Raw genomic sequence first — 18,683 nt, 5'->3', positions numbered from 1 at the left:
TGTCAAGGAACCCACAATCGGTTTTGTTATTTGCCCAAATTGGGTGTGCCTAGCACATCAGTGCTAACTATTGTTCTCAACTGCCATGTGACTATCCAATCTCTGAATTGCAAATCTGAATGTAAATTCATCAGAACATCCATTCCCAATAATGGCTGAGTAACCTTACCCACCCATACTGCAGTAGTGATTACATGTGGGCCAGACAGAAGAGTGAGAGGCTGTGTTTTTGTGAGAAATGTCCCATTTCCTGTTGCACCTGTAACATGAACAGTTTCTGATGTTAAAGAAACTTCCGTAAGAAAATCAGATGAAATTATGCTTATCTCTGGATCAGTATCAATGAGCAGATCTAGATCAAATTATGTGTTCAAAATATGGGCCCTTACACACAAGCTGTCTTGCTTACAGAAAACCGCTCCCTCCAAGGCCATGAGAGAGGAGACAAACAAACCCTTGTTTCCCTGGGATTGTTGTGTCTCTGCCTCTGCAGCCGCTGGCGCAGCTGATTCAGCGCTCAGCAGACTCTGGTGTGTTACAAGAAGAAGCTGGCCAAACTGAGAGACTCCCAAAGCATTTACTGAATTTTCATGAAATGTCAAAACAGAAAACACTCACTCTGCTTTGCAGTAGTTAAGCCAGGAGAAGATACCTGCTGGTGTCACCCAGGTTCTCATTTGTAGCCCGGAGTCAGAAGCCCAGTTATTCCATCCTGCAGACTACGCCAAAATGTTAGATCAGGTCTCCTCGCCAGATAATAATTAGGATCCAGCCCCGGACGCCAGATTCCATCAGAAAATATCAGTTTGTCCAGTAACAGAACAACTAGTCAGCAGCAATGTCAATACCCAAACCCTGTTAACAGCAAGTCTTGTGTCATATTCAGAAAAACCCAAAATGAGTGTTTAACAAACTTCTGTCAGTCAAGAAGTTGACAAAGGAAAGCTAGAGAAGAGCAGAAGCAGGAGATGAAGTGATAATGGCAAAAAGTAACAGTTTATTGAACAATCTTAGTTGTGTCTGTCTCAATGTTCGTCTGAACATGTAGTCTTATATCAAAACTGCTTCACAGCAACATCCCATAAACCTTGGGTTTCCATAAACATTCCATCTTATCTATCTCCAGACAAAACAGTTCATGAAACCCCACAAGCACAAGATTGAACAACAATGAAAATGCATAAGCTAGGAAAAATTAATAAGAAATATAAAATATAGAAACATAATAAATGAATAAACAATACAAATACATAATATAATGATAAATAATAAAAATAATCAAATGATAATAATAATCAAAAAAATAAAAATAATTAAATAATAAATCATATGAATTACCAATGATTATAAAATGATTATGTGAATAAATGATTATAAATGAATTAGAAATAACAAAAATAAAAACAACATACAATTTGCATGTCTAAGTTATGCAGTCTTCTTTGTAGCAAACATAACCATTTACAGTTACATCATTTATAATTACAAATCCTCTTAAATGAGAAACTACTTGAAATCATCAACAGTATTATAATAGCAAACCATTATCATAGCATTCTGATTTTCTCAGGACATGACATTTGCAGAAATTGTTGGGATACAACTAATTAACAGTGTTTGACTCATTTTTAGGTTATACACCTCTATACAAACACATGGGCAAAGAGTAGGGTATGAATGGTGCTAAAAAGAACTGCTGCCTATGAGAAGAGTGTAAGTCTGTGCTGCTTCTGAAAAGATGTTCAGATGAGTCTGTCATGTTACCCTAATTGACAGAACCTGAACTCTACTTTTGTTGTGTTAACTAGAGTCAGGGCTTCTCATTATGAACTACAGACACAGGATGTGAGTCCATGGCTTTTTGAGAGCATCTTCTTTAATTTATTTCCTTACAACATGCAATTTGTAAGGTAATAACAATGTTTTTGTTTAAAAAGGTGAGACTGGGGCTAGTTGACACAGTCATGAACCCATCCTGTGTATTAAGCGCACTGCATTTTTTATCAAATGTTCAGTCGTATTTTATTTATTTTTTGTACTAAAGACTTAACAGAAATGGGCTGCCAAAAAAAAAAAACCTTAAAAAACAGTAGTCTCCTCTACCGAAAACTGGACTAAAACCACTCCTGTCTGAAATTGACTGTTCTGTGTAGAAAAGAACTTGTTCTATTCTATGGCTATGTTCACATCTTACGAATGTGACAGTGATAAACACAGTGCTTGATGTGTTTGTTAGCTTCGGTCAGAGAGCAGCTGCGATACTGATTACCTGCTCTATCGAGGATCCAGTGCAGTTGCCAGCAGATACTTCATCCCAAACAACAGATGCTGATGAAGTTTAGGTCAGTCATTCATTCATTCACCTAGTGCTCAACAATATATATATATATATATATATATATATATATATATATATATATATATATATATATATATATATATATATATATATATATATATACACGTATTTTAACTGAAATTTTATTTATTTTGCTAAAAAAATAATTCATTTTTAACAAATTGTTTAGGTTTTTAATTTGCCAAGACAACTATAAATACACTTTGGCTGCAAAATGGTGGTATGCCGTTATATGGCATATTGCATACGCTGATTTCTGCCTATATTGTCAACCAATTTTTGCTGATGCTTCCAAACTATCAAAAATCATTCTTGCAATTTTAACAAAACTTAACTAACTGTAAGACTAAATGTGACATTTCTGTTAACTGGAACAAAATTCTTGCACTGTACTTTGGGCCTTGTAAGTGGTTGAACCCTGATATCCTAATATCCTTGGTCAGAAATGGTCTAATCTGACTTCAAATAAAGTCATCTAACTCTGTCATAACTCTGTAAAGTTTAATCTCCATTTTTATGTTTGGAAGACATGCTGACACCATCTTTACCAATAGCTACCGAAAAGTTCTTGGTCAAATTTGGTCAAAGACTGTTATGGGCAAAAGACTTTGGTATGTTTTTTTTTTTTGGACAGCTATAACTTAATCATTTATTGTTTTTAATTAAATAATATAGTTTTAGGTACCCCGTCTCTGATCCACTTTTTTAAACTCAGTTCAGCCTTCATACAGTTTTCTGTGCACTGTGTATTTTTACAGCTAGTGTTCAGAAGGTCTGCCACAGGAATCAGGAGTCCCTACCTAAAAAAAACACAAGCAAGTACATATGGTTGTATAGTGGGACAGTATAATCATTCCTTAAGCCACTCCTTAAAAACACTGAACTCTTCCAAATTATACCGAAAAAGAAAAAAAAATCACCTCTCACTAATAGCATTATTTCTAAGTTGACAATCTATGATGACATTTCTCTCATGAAAACACTTTAGACAGACTATAGAAAAGAGGAAGTAGAACCTCAAAGCAACCAGATGAAATGATGTGTGAAGTGAATAACAATTTAGTGAACGCACCTGTTATCACTGACACACAAGTTTGAAAACCTGTAATCACTGAAACAATGCATGAATGCATGAACACCATGAAAATAATGTTTAAATACCAACCTGCCAACCAGCGAATGAACTGTAATTGAACACCAGAACTTTCTGCTTTTTGGATTAAAGACTGACTGCGTCCAAAGACTAAAAAATGCTGCCTTCGGAGGATGCATTCCAAGGTAGAAAGGCATCAAGAAACATCTGAATCTAATGTCAGATTCACTCCCCGTCTCCTGAGATGCCTTCATCTGAGCGTTTTTTGAAGGCAGCATACACGTATCCTTCACTGCCTTTGATATTCCACAATTCTGTGTGTTCAGTTCTTTTGAGCTTAAAAATAAAGCTGGTGTCTGAAAGTTGCATTTTGTGGACAGTTTTTGTGTTTCTGACCAATTTTTCTCACTTTTACTTAAAGCAGGTGAGAAATGGGGGAGCTTTTGCGTTTTTATGTTTAATTAGATTGGGTTTTAAAACTTTAATTTGTTCTACATTTGCTAACAGTTATCTAGCTAATACATTATATACACTTGTCCAGTGCTAGACCAGCATTGTGACAAAGTATATGAAATTGAAATTAATTCTGTCATGAAACAAAGTAAAATATAATATTTTAATGGACAATCTGCACCCAAAAAGTTAAGAGCAGCCAACAAGTGTCCAACATACACATGAAGCCCTTCGAAATGGCTAGATTTATTTTCTTTAACATGTTTTGGTTACTACATAATCCCCATACTTGCATTTCATACTTTTGTTAAAATCTTCATATTTTCTTCTTTTTAGAATAGTAAAGAATGACTAAGTGTGTTCAGTATTATATTAGCCACCCTGCTCTCTGAAAACCAGTATCGGACACTAAAAAACACAAAACAAGAAAATGTGTTTTAATTGTTTTATTTATTTTTTAAAAATGTGTAAAGCCATCTGTGTGTGACTGGAAGAATGATTCCACATTTCTGTTCAGCTGATGACAAACAAAACCTCTTGCTCTGATGGTATGACGAAAAAGAAAAAAGCCCTCAAACAGGAACATACTTCACTATTCATTACAAAAATCAAATGAACATCCTTCCAAAATCAGGAAACCACAGTAGAAGATCATAAACTTTCACTTGCATTACCAAATACAATTCAATGTACAAGAAACAGTGAAGAAACAGATCTGACAGTGATTTGTTGTCAAAAAAAGAAAACTGCATGTTTCTTAATTGTCAAATTCAATTTGTATTCTTGAAAATTCCAGAACATTCCGGCCTGCATCTTTGTTTCTTTTAAACCACCACCAATACTTCTGTTCCCAAGTTTCTTAAATAAAGACAAAACATGAATATGAAACATCCATGGTCTTCTCGATTTTGCCAGCATCATTTTCCATCAAGTCTGAAAAAGAGAAAAAAGTACTGATTAAACCAAATTTGTACTTCCTGTAGGAAATAGCAGTGCTTGCAAGCTAGCGAAAGCTTAGGTTTTAAACTGCAGTTCTTCATAACCTGCAATGCAACATTTAACCTTTTTGTCATCAATCACACTGCAGTTGGTTAAACAGATGCAGGAAAAGACCAATCACAGTATGCAAATATCCATAACATCATCTGTTGGTTATCTTCTGAATGCTAAAATCGAACAAAGTTAATGGATCACTTTCAAACCCTAAACAGAATGTTAGCAGTGTTGCACTGCAAGGTAGGTCATTACTATAATTAAAAAAGCAAATTATTTAAAATGCAATACTGTATTAATCATGACCAATCCACTCAGTATTCAAAATAATTTTAGGAAGGGGAATTTACCAAGAATAAGTTGCATGCATTGAGCATAGGTTATTAGCATGCATCATGTCTGCAGTGCTTCAGCATGATTCAAAAACACATGCAAATTAGGTATTGGGGCAAACATCAGACACCGTTTGCACAGAGATATTCTTGATCTTGTCATTTCATGTTATTTTATATTATTACACGGCTCTGTGGAATACTTGAATCTGATTGGTCAGCCACGATATTCAGAGGTACAGTATGTTATCCCTCGATAACAACCGTAAAAGCTAATAACACAGGCTCTCATCCGAGCAGCAGCAGTCGTCGCTGTACTCTTGCTTGAACTATTTTTTCTTGGTGGAAGCTTTGCATTTGTTTAGCTAATAAAATATTAAACCTAGATTCAAAATGGTGTACAATTATTTAATTATGTCATCCTGGTATCGCGGACTCATTTCTCGTTTCATACAAATGCAGTTGCTGCCCTTTTGCTACGATTGTTTTGTACTATGTAATGGATTATAAGAGAAGTAACAAACTGGTAAGGTTTTAAAACATCTTCGTCTTAATTCTTTTAGTGGCTTAATTATTTTTGTGGTGAAATGTTGTGTAATAAGTAGTGTGACTGCACGGTTTCCCTTAAATGTCTGTCTAGTTTGAATTTCCCGCTTGCTCACAACTGCTGTCTTCATGGAAGCTTTGGGTTCAAATATTTCAACTCAAATCAATATTTCACATCTAATTGTTTACTTATGTGGCAAGTAGCCGTGTAATAAGTGGGATAATGTACATCCAGCCGGTTGTTATCTCAGAATAAACCCCGACAGGGTGATCAGGACCCCGTCACAAAGAGATAACAACCGGCTGGATGTACATTATCCCTTACGTAAAATACTGTTAAATGTGCAATTTAAATACAGATAAACCATACACTGACATGTGACACTTCACATTCGATTGAATTTCATTTAAATCATTGTTAATTTGTAGTCTTTGTTAGATATGTATATTGGTTATTTTTGTCTTTATGATACCATGAACCTATATTAGAATTTACCTCAGCTTGTGGAAAGCCTACTTGTGATGAACTTTTATTTTTCTTTTATTTTTACCTTGTTACAAAACAAGGCCTAGCTGGTGTATTTAGGATTTCTTCCTCTTTTCTTTTTCTTTTTTTTTTGAACAGGCTGTTCTGTAAATATGTTTGTATTTATATTAAAGCTGCAAATATTAATTGTGCCAGGCAAATGGCGCTGCTATTTGTGAACCAAGTGAAGTCCTATGATGCCCCTTATTTGTATAGAAATAATAGTTTAGTGAATGCTTGGAATTTACTCATAAATTCATATAGAACTTTAATCAGGCAACTTCACAACTGAGAAATTTTCACAGTGACAAAAAGACAAGCAATTTATCACATAGGGCCTAAAGTGTAGTTCAGCGGTCTGTCACTGCACACACTAATGAAGTGAAACAAAAGCCAACAAAAACAAGTGATCACAACACACTGATCAATAAAAAGAATGACATGAAAAATATGGCTTGACAGTCACAAATGCCATTGTTTCAAAGGAAGTTGTGAGCTTCACTCAAAAAACACACCAACATAGCCATGCAGTAGCTGTTGTCATGGAAATGTTGATGCCATATTATGGGATGCACAGATGGCAACAGCAAGCCTTACTTCAGCCTGAAGACTGGCCTTTCTTTTTGCAAAACATTCAGGCATTTATCGCAGACTCCTATATTTTGCCAATCTACTACTTTGCTCTGCAGCAATCCTAAAGGAAGGGTAAAGAAAGAGAGGGAGTGGAAAAATGCAGAAGGGTTAAAGAAAGAAACACGGAGACAAAGTTTGTTCACACCAAAAATGATAACTATAAAGTTACAGAGTTAAGGAGTCCACACCAATGGACAATAACATTATTTATGCCATCTGCCCCTTTAAATGCACACTTTAAAGTCAGCTGAATATTGTTTGGATTGTTTTTATTGTTCATCAGCTAAAAAAATGTTCTTAATGAGAGTTCAATAATATTGTTCTTCTTTTTTTGTTATACCTATGGTTCTTACAGAATAAGAGTGATTACTGAAAATGTTATAGTTATTATAATGGTGTGAATGTCCCTTAATGCTCCATTCACCTTGGCCTGGCAGTCAAAAGGCAACTGTACTGTTGGCTGCTAGTATGTGTTTCTACTACTAGATGCCCCAATATTATTGGTGGGCTTTGTAATTGGCTATATCTATTAGCTAAATCTGCCAACTAATGACATGTATTGATAGTTAAAAAATGTTTAAACATGACAACAGTATCTAATGGTAGATGGATGAGCTCCATCTAAACTTTTCTCATCTGTCACATCATCAATGTCAATCATGCCAGCAGACATCAACTCTCACAGATAATGATTTTAGATCACTTCGCTGTTGATTGCTTTATGTACAAATCTCCCTTTGGAAAAAGATGGAACTTTAGAAGTCACAACCTTGCATTAAATGCATTAAATGAATTTATCTGTATAGAATTGAGCCTAGGAGAAGAAAAAAAAAACATTTCAGGTTAAAACTAAATACTATATGGGCACTTCTGTTCTCTCTTAGGTCGTTTTAAAGGCACTATTGGTTGAGTAATCTTTCACAAAAGGCTGTTAATTAGCAGGGCATACTCAGGAAGGTACATTCTAAATCTGTGAAATTAATCTAGTCCCAAAAGACAGAAAATGAAGAGGAAACCACTTTTCTGTAAATCAAGCACACACTACAGAGCTCAGAGACGGTAACACACCCACAAGTTTGGCAGAAGGTTCAGAGTGAAGACATAAAGGGCACAAAGATAAAACCCAAGGCTCTATTTTGTCAAAGTGCAATTCAAAGCTGCCTTTTTACCACATCAGAAATAAGTCTGAAAGATATACAAAATATTCCCTATCTATATATAATTTTGATGCCGATATAAAATTAAGCAACATATCACAGTGGCTTGAATGACCATGAAGGTTGGCCTTAAAGACTGCATAAGATGAGCTTCATTATGCTAACACTGGTTCATTCGCATTTTTTTTTACTAAATGTGTCTATATGTTATTTTTATATATACTTTTAATTTTGCACTTTTTTCCTGAAGGTTGGTTTTAAATGTTTGAGATTAAATACTGTTGGACTTTAGATAATGTTGGAATTATCAGTTTAAAGAGGTTATATCAGTTTAAAACAGTTACTGTACCTTTTCACAGCTTTTTGTGCTAGCATGCGGTTCCCAGCCAGAGCCAAATACTTCAGAGTCTGGAACATGTTCAGGTGAGTCCAGTACACGTACATTAGACCCAACATAGCTGCAAAAAAATAGATTTTTTTTTTAACCCTATTTTTATTTATTTTTTTCTCTCAGAAGCAAGTCACATTATAGAAGTTAAATTGGATGCAGGTCTGTTTTAAGAGCAGTGAAAGGGGAAAAAACAAGGTAAACTTAATAATTGTGCAGTTACTTAGCTCAATTCCATAACATGGATTATTCTTTTTCCGCCTTTAAGTTAAATATTCCATCAAACAAGTATTATCTAAAACATTTTCTATTCGATTGTACGTTGATTTGGAAGTTCAGTGTGCAAATCTGGTTATGATAAACTATTAGATTAATTAGTTATTTAATTAATGAATAGGCCATTTCATTCTAAGGACATTCTTTTTGTACTGTGCTGGATCTTGACTTCATTTCCAATGTAAAATTTAAGTTCTAGAGGAAAAAACAAAACATTGACAACAAGTGATTTATATTTCATTGTAAAAAACTAAAATAAAACCAATTTCTGTGAAGAAAATGATATTCTCACTTTCTGAACCCTGTTGTTGCACTCTATTAACTGATCACACTGATATACTGCGGAATACTGTATAATAAAAGTCAGTCTTACCTGCATGGCCTATGTGGAAGAGAATAGTGCTGGGTGACAGTGTGAAGTTTGAGATATTGGCTCCAAGTTTAAACCACTGTACAGGCAAGAGAGAGAAACATAAGCATGACAGAGTGAATGACAGAATGATAGATCAAATATACATAATTTTTTACTCAAGCAACAGAAATCACAACATTAATTTACATAGTTTCGTTTATTCCCATGTCAGTTTTTACATGCATCCATAATAATGGGTCAGAAGGCCATTACCAGTATCAGGAGCAGCAAAAATGGAGAGAGGACCAAGGCAGTAAATGCATTGGATACAACTGTGGGTGGCTTCTTCTCTGGCTCTCTGAAAAGATGCTGTAGAAACAATTTTATTAATTAAAAAATAAACAAATAAATTAATTAAAAGAATACAGAAATGAGGTAACAAATAGGACTGGGCATATTTTGATATTTTTAGCCGATATACATCTTGATAAAAGGAACAATAATTTCAACCAAACAATCAATTAATGAAAGGAAAGAGTATAACAAGTTTAAAAAAGGGTTGAAAAGTTGAAAGAGTAAAAAAATAAAAATGAAATAAAAATAGCAATACATAAAATGCAATAACGGCATTGTTCAAGTTGAACAAAATGTGTAATTACTAATTATGTTATTAACACAAAAATGTTAAAAATAATTTCAAATATTTACATGGATCCTATAATTTCTCTTAATTTGGTATGTTTCCCTTTTCTTTAATGAAGCAGCATTTAAAAGTTACAAATAAAACCTGATGACCCACGCTATCCACCATGATCCAGTAATGTTCTGAATAGCATCTTATGCTTCAGTGGAAGGAGGAAAATCTGTCCTTTTATACAAAGTCCAAAGAGTCAATGTCACAAACTTGCTTGTTTGGAAATATATATTTTTTAATTATTTCATGCTTTGTTTTATTTATTTTTAATCCTAAAATGTTGATTTGTGCATTTAAACAAGATAGCAAATCCCAGATTTATATATAAATTAATATTAAGTTTTTATTGATAATAATAATTATATTATTAATAAAAGTCATGTTCTCTATACAGAAATTTGGCATTTTCCTCAGAATATACTGTCGTCCCTGAGAACCACTGGAGCGCTTACCTGGATTTCTGGTTTCGGTACATACAAAGTTTTAGCCTGAATTGTTCCAGGAGCCTCTTCATCTAAGAACTTCAGCACAACGTCAGCCTTTGAGAAAAATTAAGTCTAGATTAAGACTAAACAATGACAATTCAACATTTCCAAACACGCCAGAAAAAAACAACAACACAGCACTTGCAAAAGTCTATTACAAGATCCCAGAGTTCTCCAATGAAAATAACTGCCGTACCACATTCCACAAAATGGGGTTCTCCAGCGTAGCGTCTCCCACCATCAGGTAAAGCGCATAGGTGCCAGAGATGGAGTCAAACTCTGTCTTTCTCTCAGCTGTGTCCAGCTCAAACTTATACAAATTCTTACTGTCGGGTTCAGCCACAAACACGACCTCCTGACCTGTCTTCTGGTTGTGCAACCTCACAAAGGTCTGAAAGCAATGACTTCAATCAGTACATTCAAATGTTTTTGAACAGTGCATTTAAATAGGGTTGCCAGCTTTGCTTGCTTGGAGTGAGATTTTGATGACATAGGCTTAATCACACATCCCTATCCAAGGTTTTAAAGGAGACATCGGATGCCTATTTTCAACAAGTTGGTATGAATCTTTAGGGTCTTTATGAAATGTCTGAAACATATGTTGGTTAAAATTTCTCAATGGTTGTGTAAAACAACACCCTTTTTACCTTGTCATAAACAGCTCCGTTCACAGTGACCTGTTTCGGTGCATGTCTCTTAATTATAATTCTTTACATTTATGCTCTTTAAAATAATAATGAGCTACTGCTCATCCCACCCATCTCTTCCGTTTATTTGTGTATTTGGTGGCGCGTTACCATCAAAAACAAAACTGTCCTCAGTAGCTCTGATATCGAGAGAAAATGAAGAAACTTACCTCTTATTTACGCCTGTTTCACACCGCAAACTTGAGCTTTATGTCAGTGTAACTTCATCTTCACTGCAGCTACACACTCTCATGAATATTCACACTGAAAGTGTTTGAACAGCATCACAGCAGCAGCTGCTCACTTTTGCGGTGTGAAACCGGAAACTTTTACATTACAAACCACTTGCATTGCTTACTGTGTTTGTACTGTATATAAAAGACCATGTAAAAGTGAATTTTGCATCCAATGTCCCCTTTGAAGATCAAAACCTCACAAAAAGGTTTGTCTTACTAATTAAGGCAAAAACATAAGACTATTCAATGAGGCCAGAATTTATTCACCTGTCATGCTTTATGCATAAAAGAAAACCATTTTGGATGGGATAATCACCTGGTGAGGGGTGAGTTCCACTCCTGTGGTCTCATCAACTAACTGGAACGTCATGGCAAAGTTTTGATGGCTGTCTGCCATAAAAGATGCTTTGGCTTTAGTTGGATATTCCACTCTGAAAAATAGAGTTCAACGCATACGCTGGCTTAATTATACAATAAAAAGAAAATTAATCAAATAGAGCTTGATAGAAGCTAGAGGTTCTAGATCTTACCTGGTGGTTTTGGGGCCAATACTCTGGTCCTTGTCCACGACAGACAAATCCATGTTGTTGATGGCAACTCGGGTAGAGACCTTTACTTTGAGCTGAGAAAGTAAATCAAACAAGTTTGAATCTAAGGCTTTAAAATGACATCACAACAACAAATTATTTCAGTCCATTAAAATAGACACTCGTAAGTGTGAATATGCTGCAAGAAAGAAAAAAACTACAGCAATTACAGTAATTGTGCCTTTTTTTTGTAATTTGTTCAGTGAAAGAGGCTAATGGCTTCAGAAAACCACCACAACAGATGTGACATGCTTTCGACCTTATAATTGTACACTGAACAGTCAGAGCAATTATTCCTTACATAGCTACAAATGTGATTGAACGCACTCTAGACCAATTAAACGTGAATGTTGAGAGAATGAGGACATGAATTACAGTTCATTGCAGCAATTAAGAGTTAAACGCTGAGGTCAACTCATTGAGGTCACAACAAAATACAATAAGATAAACAGATACAAACTAAACTTTTGATTTTCCTAGCACATTTCAAAGATTCAGTAAAGTACCTCAACATGGTTGGCAACAAATCGGCTGTCACCAGTAATGGCAACAGAGAACTGATAGTAGCCACTTGCTGGTTGGCTGGCCATGAAATTCAGCTCAAAAACCCCACTGTGAAACAAAGAACAGTCTTTTAAAAAAAGGCAATATTTCCAAATGAAATATCACTGTATTTGAGGCATATTACGTTACTTATCTAGAGTTTGAAACTCTTTTACAAAATAAAATATTCAAGCACTATGCAGATTACATAAAGGGACAGTTTAAATTAGTGCTGTCAAATGATTAATCACATCCAAAATAAACGTTTTTGTTTACATACTATGTGTACTGTGTGTGTGTGTGTGTGTGTGTATATACACACATAAAAATATACACACATACAGCATATATTTTGAAAATATTTACATGTATATACATTTATATTATTATTATACTTTAAATTATATATAAATATATTTAATATATAAACACCATATTTTTCTTAAATACATACAAGCATGTGTTTGTATTTATATATACATAATAAATACACACATCACACACTCATATATTTTGTGAACAAAATTTTAAATTTTGGATGCGATTAATTGTTTGACAGCACTAGTTTAAATGTATTCTAGATAAACTCAAAGCCCAAACATACATAATTGACATGCAAGAATAAAACTCATTCGTTCTTGCTGGTCAAGCACGCACATTTGAACTGTCATTAAACATATTTAATGTGCTTTATGTATGTGTGATGATTAATGTTTATATATGAATAAAAGCCTAAATTAAATATGTTCATCTTAAAGTGATTGTGTGAATTAGATCTAACCACCTAGATTACTTTTACAATGTCTTGATTGTAAAGCATGAAAACCTGACTGAAGAGTAAACCTTGACTGAAGCTTGAAAACCGATTGCGTATTTAAAGGATGGTCAAAAATTAAAAGAGAAATTAAATAAAAAAAATGTTCATTTGTGTTCAGAGGATGAATAAAAATCTTAAGGAGTTTGGAAAGGCATGAGGATGAGTAGAAACCAGAATTTTCTTTTTTTGGTTTAACTAACTCTAACTAACTAACTTTTTAAAGGAAGCATGTTTAGTAGCATGTTTTTTTTTTCCTTTTAAAAGGCATTAATCATTATTTGAAAGTTGTCATCTAAAATGCACATACTCTCTGAGGGTGAAGGGTGCCTGGCTTAGGATGGCAGATTTTGAGGCCACAGCACTGGCCGACTCCACCAGCACACTTGCTGAACTGAGGGGCTGGCAAAGGACATCCGTCACCTGAAGCTGCAGTAACAAACACAGACATTACAGATTATTTCAGGTCTCTTAAAAAATATAGAGTACACACTTAAAATCGAGGCCTACCTGGAGGAAGGGATGGCTGTGGGATACGGCAGCAGGGCCCTGGGCACTGACAATGACAGGCACATGGAAGCGATTGTTGGAAAGCGATGCAGCCGCACTAGCCACACTGAATGCCTCTGAGAGAGAGTCCCAAGACTTCTTACTGAAGATGGAGTTCACTAGCTGGATTACCTGACTGTGAGGAACAAGAGGAGGAGCCATTTACCTTGAGACAGTACTTCAAATACTTGTAGAATGTATTTGTGTACATAGTTACACATTTATTCTGAGGGGGCTAAACTATGAACCTCTTTCAGGGGGGGCTCCATGTCCACATGATCGGACAGGGAATACGCAGCAGAAACAAACAATGCTGTGGCCTCCAGCCCCTCCTCAAACTGAAGATACACTCCACCCAGATCATCTAAACGAGCAGCGAGATCCTGCAATGAAGAAAAACATACAAATCACACAAGAATACCAAAAAATAATCAAATAAAAAGTGGGTTTCTGGTACACAGAGCAAACGAGACAAATCAGAAAAGTTTAAAAGTAGCTTTGTCTTCAGTTGACTGTTAATAACAACAACACTGCAAAAATAATTGTTATAATAAAGCACATTTCTTTGATTTTTTAAAAACTAGTATGAAACATGATCCTGGACATGTTGTGTGAGATTTAACCATGAGTAACAATCAAAACATGAACTGATAAATTAAATTACTACCCTAAGATTGCCTACACACATTTAAATTGTTCTGCACTGTAAATAAAGGCATTTAAGTACTTAAACAATGATCATTTTGTATGTTGTAAATTCTTTGTACATCTCTATTTTAGCGTCTGAGCTTTTGTGCAAATTCAAGTTGTAATTTTAGGTTTATGTTGTATGTCTGATCACTTCTATATAGGACACATTTAGCTGAGTTAAATAATCAGCTGCGCTACAAAAACTCTTAATTTACTGGCATTCATTCACTCTTCAGCCTGAGCACAGCTCAAACAGCAACATTATACTCCTTCAAGATGTTCTTTTTTAAATATATTGATGATATTATTAATAATAATCTGGTTATTCTTCTCATAATATTTTCTTCAACACTATGTTTAAATTAAAAATTATTTCTTGTTATGGCATCAAAAAACTGCAGGGACGAATCACTTGATAATGCAGAAAATGCAGGAAATGCAGAAAATGCAAGATGTGCAACACCAAGCTGTCACAGAATATGTACATTACATTTTAATTAGCACACTATTGTAGTAAGGTTTTTATTGTGCTTTTGCACTGTTGTTTCAGGCTAATAAATCTGAGGTGACACACTTATCTCTCACCTCAATCTCCTCCAGGATCTCTCCAAGTTCAGCTTGCTGCGAGAGACGAGACGCAGTCTGCAATGCCAAAATGATTCTGTCCGGAGAAGAGAAAATCAGAGTTAGGTCTCAAAATTAAACTAATAAAAAGAGACCACAAAGCAAGCCTCAAGTTAAAACAAAACATTTTAACATAAGGATATATACTTACGCCAAGACATTATCCTCTTTGGAGATACGAGCTTTCAGGGCACTGACCACCTCCTGTGAGGCCAGAGGTAACCCAAGAGCGCTGAGAGCACTCACAGACTGATGGATCTGAGAGGCAGTGGAGTCCTCACTGACAGTGGCCAAAAGCAAATCACGCGTGTCATTTGACACAGGAATCTGTCAGGATCGAAATAGAAAATACAATTTGTGGATTTGCTAGTGAAAATTACTGTGTGCAATGTGACATATTATTTGAAAGTGACTGTCCATTTTAGGCTGCCCAGCTAAACATTAGCTTTGCCAAGGAGACTAGCTTAAACTAACCAAGTCCACCAAACCATGTTTAAACAGGTTTTTTAGGAGGTTAAGCATAGACAGGTCTTTGAACTTAAAGTTCACCCAAAAATGAAAGATCTGTTACTATTTACTTACCTTCATGTTGTTCCAAACCCTTAAGGCTTTCATTCAATTTCAGAATACCAATGAAGATATTTTCAATATTTTCTTATTTTTGTTCCATTGAAAGTCCAAACAACCAAAACTTCCAATGTAGTAAAAAGTACAAAAAGACCACGTATAACTAATCCATATAAAAAGACTGGTTTATAAATCTTAAACTGCTCTATTCTTATGAGTTTCGTTTACAACATAAAATTTTTGAGGCATTAAAGTTTGGTTGCGTGGACTTTCAATGGAGAGACAAAAAGTCTCCAGTTTCATTAAATATATATTGCTATTTGTATCTTGAATATGAATGAAATGAATAAAAACGAATAGGTGAATGGAAATGAATGGGTTTGGAACAACTTGAAGGAGAGTGGCATAATTTTCATTTTTACATCTAATTAATTATTAAACATATGTTAAAAACACCCAGAATAAATATATATATGTTTAATAGAAAATAATAATACTATTTTAATGTCATTGTTCTTTAAAGCACTCACAATAGAGAATTTCATTTTTTGCCTGCCTATCTATCTATCTATCTATCTATCTATCTACCAATAAATAAATATATAAATACACAGTATATATAGTATTATCAAGTATTATCCGTCAATCCTGCATTGGCTCCCTATTAAGCATTGTATACATTTTACAATTTTGCTTATTACTTATAAATCACTGAATAGTTTAGCTTCTCTGTTTTTTTCACATTATAATCCTTCACGTTCTTGCAGTCACAAAATTCCTAAAACATCACAATTGACTGTCGGTGGTAGATCCGTTTCCTATTTAGCACCCTAACTTAGAAACAGTCTACCTAGCACTGTTCAGGAGGCAGACACACTCTGTAAGCTTGAAGACCCATCTCTTTAGCCTAGAATACACATAACACGCCAGGGGAAGTCGTGGCCTAGTGGTTAGAGAGTTTGACTCTTAACCCTAAGGTTATGGGTTCGAGTCTCGGGTCAGCAATACCACGACTGAGGTGCCCTTGAGCAAGGAACCGAACCCCCAACTGGTCCCCGGGCCACGCAGCATAAATGGCTGCCCACTTCTGTGTGTGTGCACTTTGGATGGGTTAAATGCAGAGCACGAATTCTGAGTATGGGCTGTATGTCACGTCACGTCACGTCACTTCACTTCACTTTCACATTTCTATAATTCAAATCCATAAAAGGACTGTTAACCTGCATTAATTAGGACAACTGGAATGGGGAACACTTCTCATATCACCCAGTGTACTTGTTACATTAAAAGAGGAATGGCATCTACCCTAATATTAGTCTCGGTCTCATTCTTATCATGAGTTTACCATCCAGCCTGTATCCAGACCAGATTAATTGAATTAAGCTGAAATAATTAACTATTGTCTTCTGTAGAGCTGCTTAATAGCTGAATCACATCACTAATAGCTGAACTTATTGCATGAAAAAACTTAATTGTGACACTAAAAACAAATTAGCGGTCTTAAAAAATAATAATAATAAATAAAAAAATTTGACTCTGCCCAAAAAAACTTTAACATGAGGTATGAATGCTTCTAAACAGTAAGGCATACAAAGAACCCTACACCAGAAGAGATCAATTCAACTTGTGATGAACAATCTGTGCATCTCAATCAGACCTGAGTGACATCCAACCGGTGATCAAGACAAAAAGGAAAGTGAAGAAGTATTTTACCTCACATCCAGACAAAGCCTGGCTGGCTTCTGCCGCATAAAAGAGTGACTCCACGCTAGAGGGATCCAGGTTTGAATTGATAAACCTGCATGTCTCCTGAGGTAGACAGATAAGACAAAATTAGACACAATGGTAAAGACTATTATTATTATTATTATTATTATTTTAAATACTGTTGTTTTTTCCTTACATCTGCATCCGCAACAAAGATTCCCAACTTGCTAAGTCCAACAACAGAGTAATAAGCAGACTTGAGGTCAGTGAAGGGTTGGCTCAATACAGCCTGAAGTCTGGCCACATCAGTGGTGGTCAGATGATGGGTTTGGGTCAGGGCCTGGGTCTCAAGGACCAGGGACAGGACCAACAGGCTAAACAAACCTTCAAATTGGTACATGCACAAAGATCAGAGCTCATGAAGACGTGTAAATATCTTAAGGTAACTGCACTTAAAGGAAGCATCTGACTCCTGGAAAAGCATTATATACATTTTGAGGGTGTGGAAAGAGCTGGTTTAAAATCAGTTGGAAATACCAAAGATTAGCTGTCCGAAAGAACTTCTTTTTTATAATTATTTTTATAAGAATTTACATGTTCTTTGCAAAAGCTATCAAATACAGAAGCTATAACTAATATTAGCTACAGCTAATATAATATGACTCAACGAAAGTATAAAATGCACTATAAATGTTCTCCTGACACTGGATAAGTACTACACACAATACTCCTAAAAACATAATAGCATAGTAACTAATATCAGAATAATGAAGGCACTGATTGACTGGCTGCAAGAACAACTGTTCGGACAAAATGTGACTAACTGCATTCACAAAATCAGCTTAAACATGCCAGCGACACGTCGCTGTTCACTCTTACACTGATTTAATGAACAACATAAATCTTCAACAAAAGCATAAAAATATGCAGAAATATTACTTACAGAGATGAGCCATTGTCGCCCTAATGCACCGTCACCAAAAGCTCAGAGAACTTCCGGGTCATGCGGATGAAACTTATTTCAGCAACGTAGGGGGACATGTGCGTTTCATTTGATCTAATAATAGACATCATACATTAAAAATGAATACCCAATGATATATATTATATGGAAAATAAAAATCATGTATTTGATAAGTGAAACATTCGTAAATATGTAAAATGTATGAAATGGACATTACATTGAGGGACAAATGACCCCTACGGACCTCATGTGGTATGAGCCAAGTCACGTAAAATTGAATGAAACATGGGAGAAACGGTAACACGTGGACTTCCAAACTAAATTTTTATAATAGTGTACATTAAGATTAAAACTTTTCATAAATGATCACGTACAGAGTACAATCTGTTTGTATGAGAAATAAAAATGCTCTTGCGCGATAAAAGACGG

At 35.1% G+C, this 18,683-nt stretch overlaps 1 protein-coding gene across 1 annotated transcript; it reads right to left on the bottom strand.

Moving 5' to 3' along the window:
* Positions 1–4,336: 4,336 nt before the first annotated feature.
* LOC109059463 (dolichyl-diphosphooligosaccharide--protein glycosyltransferase subunit 2-like) lies at positions 4,337–18,352 on the bottom strand. Its single transcript, XM_042733411.1, has 18 exons — positions 18,234–18,352; positions 17,487–17,674; positions 17,297–17,392; positions 15,168–15,343; positions 14,978–15,053; positions 13,951–14,085; positions 13,664–13,834; positions 13,464–13,582; positions 12,303–12,408; positions 11,740–11,831; positions 11,526–11,640; positions 10,484–10,678; positions 10,255–10,341; positions 9,382–9,477; positions 9,130–9,205; positions 8,442–8,550; positions 6,900–6,996; positions 4,337–4,838 (listed from the first exon to the last, which is right to left on the bottom strand). The coding sequence occupies exons 1-17, from the start codon at positions 18,244–18,246 to the stop codon at positions 6,945–6,947; spliced, it is 1,902 nt and encodes a 633-aa protein (XP_042589345.1). The 5' UTR covers positions 18,247–18,352; the 3' UTR covers positions 4,337–4,838; positions 6,900–6,944.
* Positions 18,353–18,683: the final 331 nt, after the last annotated feature.

Source organism: Cyprinus carpio, chromosome B11 (genome assembly GCF_018340385.1).
Source record: "Cyprinus carpio isolate SPL01 chromosome B11, ASM1834038v1, whole genome shotgun sequence".
NCBI classification, from domain to species: Eukaryota; Metazoa; Chordata; class Actinopteri; order Cypriniformes; family Cyprinidae; genus Cyprinus; species Cyprinus carpio.
The sequence above is the reverse complement of the archived record's forward strand: the minus strand, read 5'-3'. Positions and strand labels throughout refer to the sequence as shown.

Coding starts and splice junctions, on each gene's coding strand:
- LOC109059463 (XM_042733411.1), bottom strand. Junction 17,393..17,486: donor TCTTTGTTGCGGATGCAGAT/GTAAGGAAAAAA, acceptor TGTCTACCTCAG/GAGACATGCAGGTTTATCAA. Junction 6,997..8,441: donor GCACAAAAAGCTGTGAAAAG/GTACAGTAACTG, acceptor CCCTTCCTTTAG/GATTGCTGCAGAGCAAAGTA.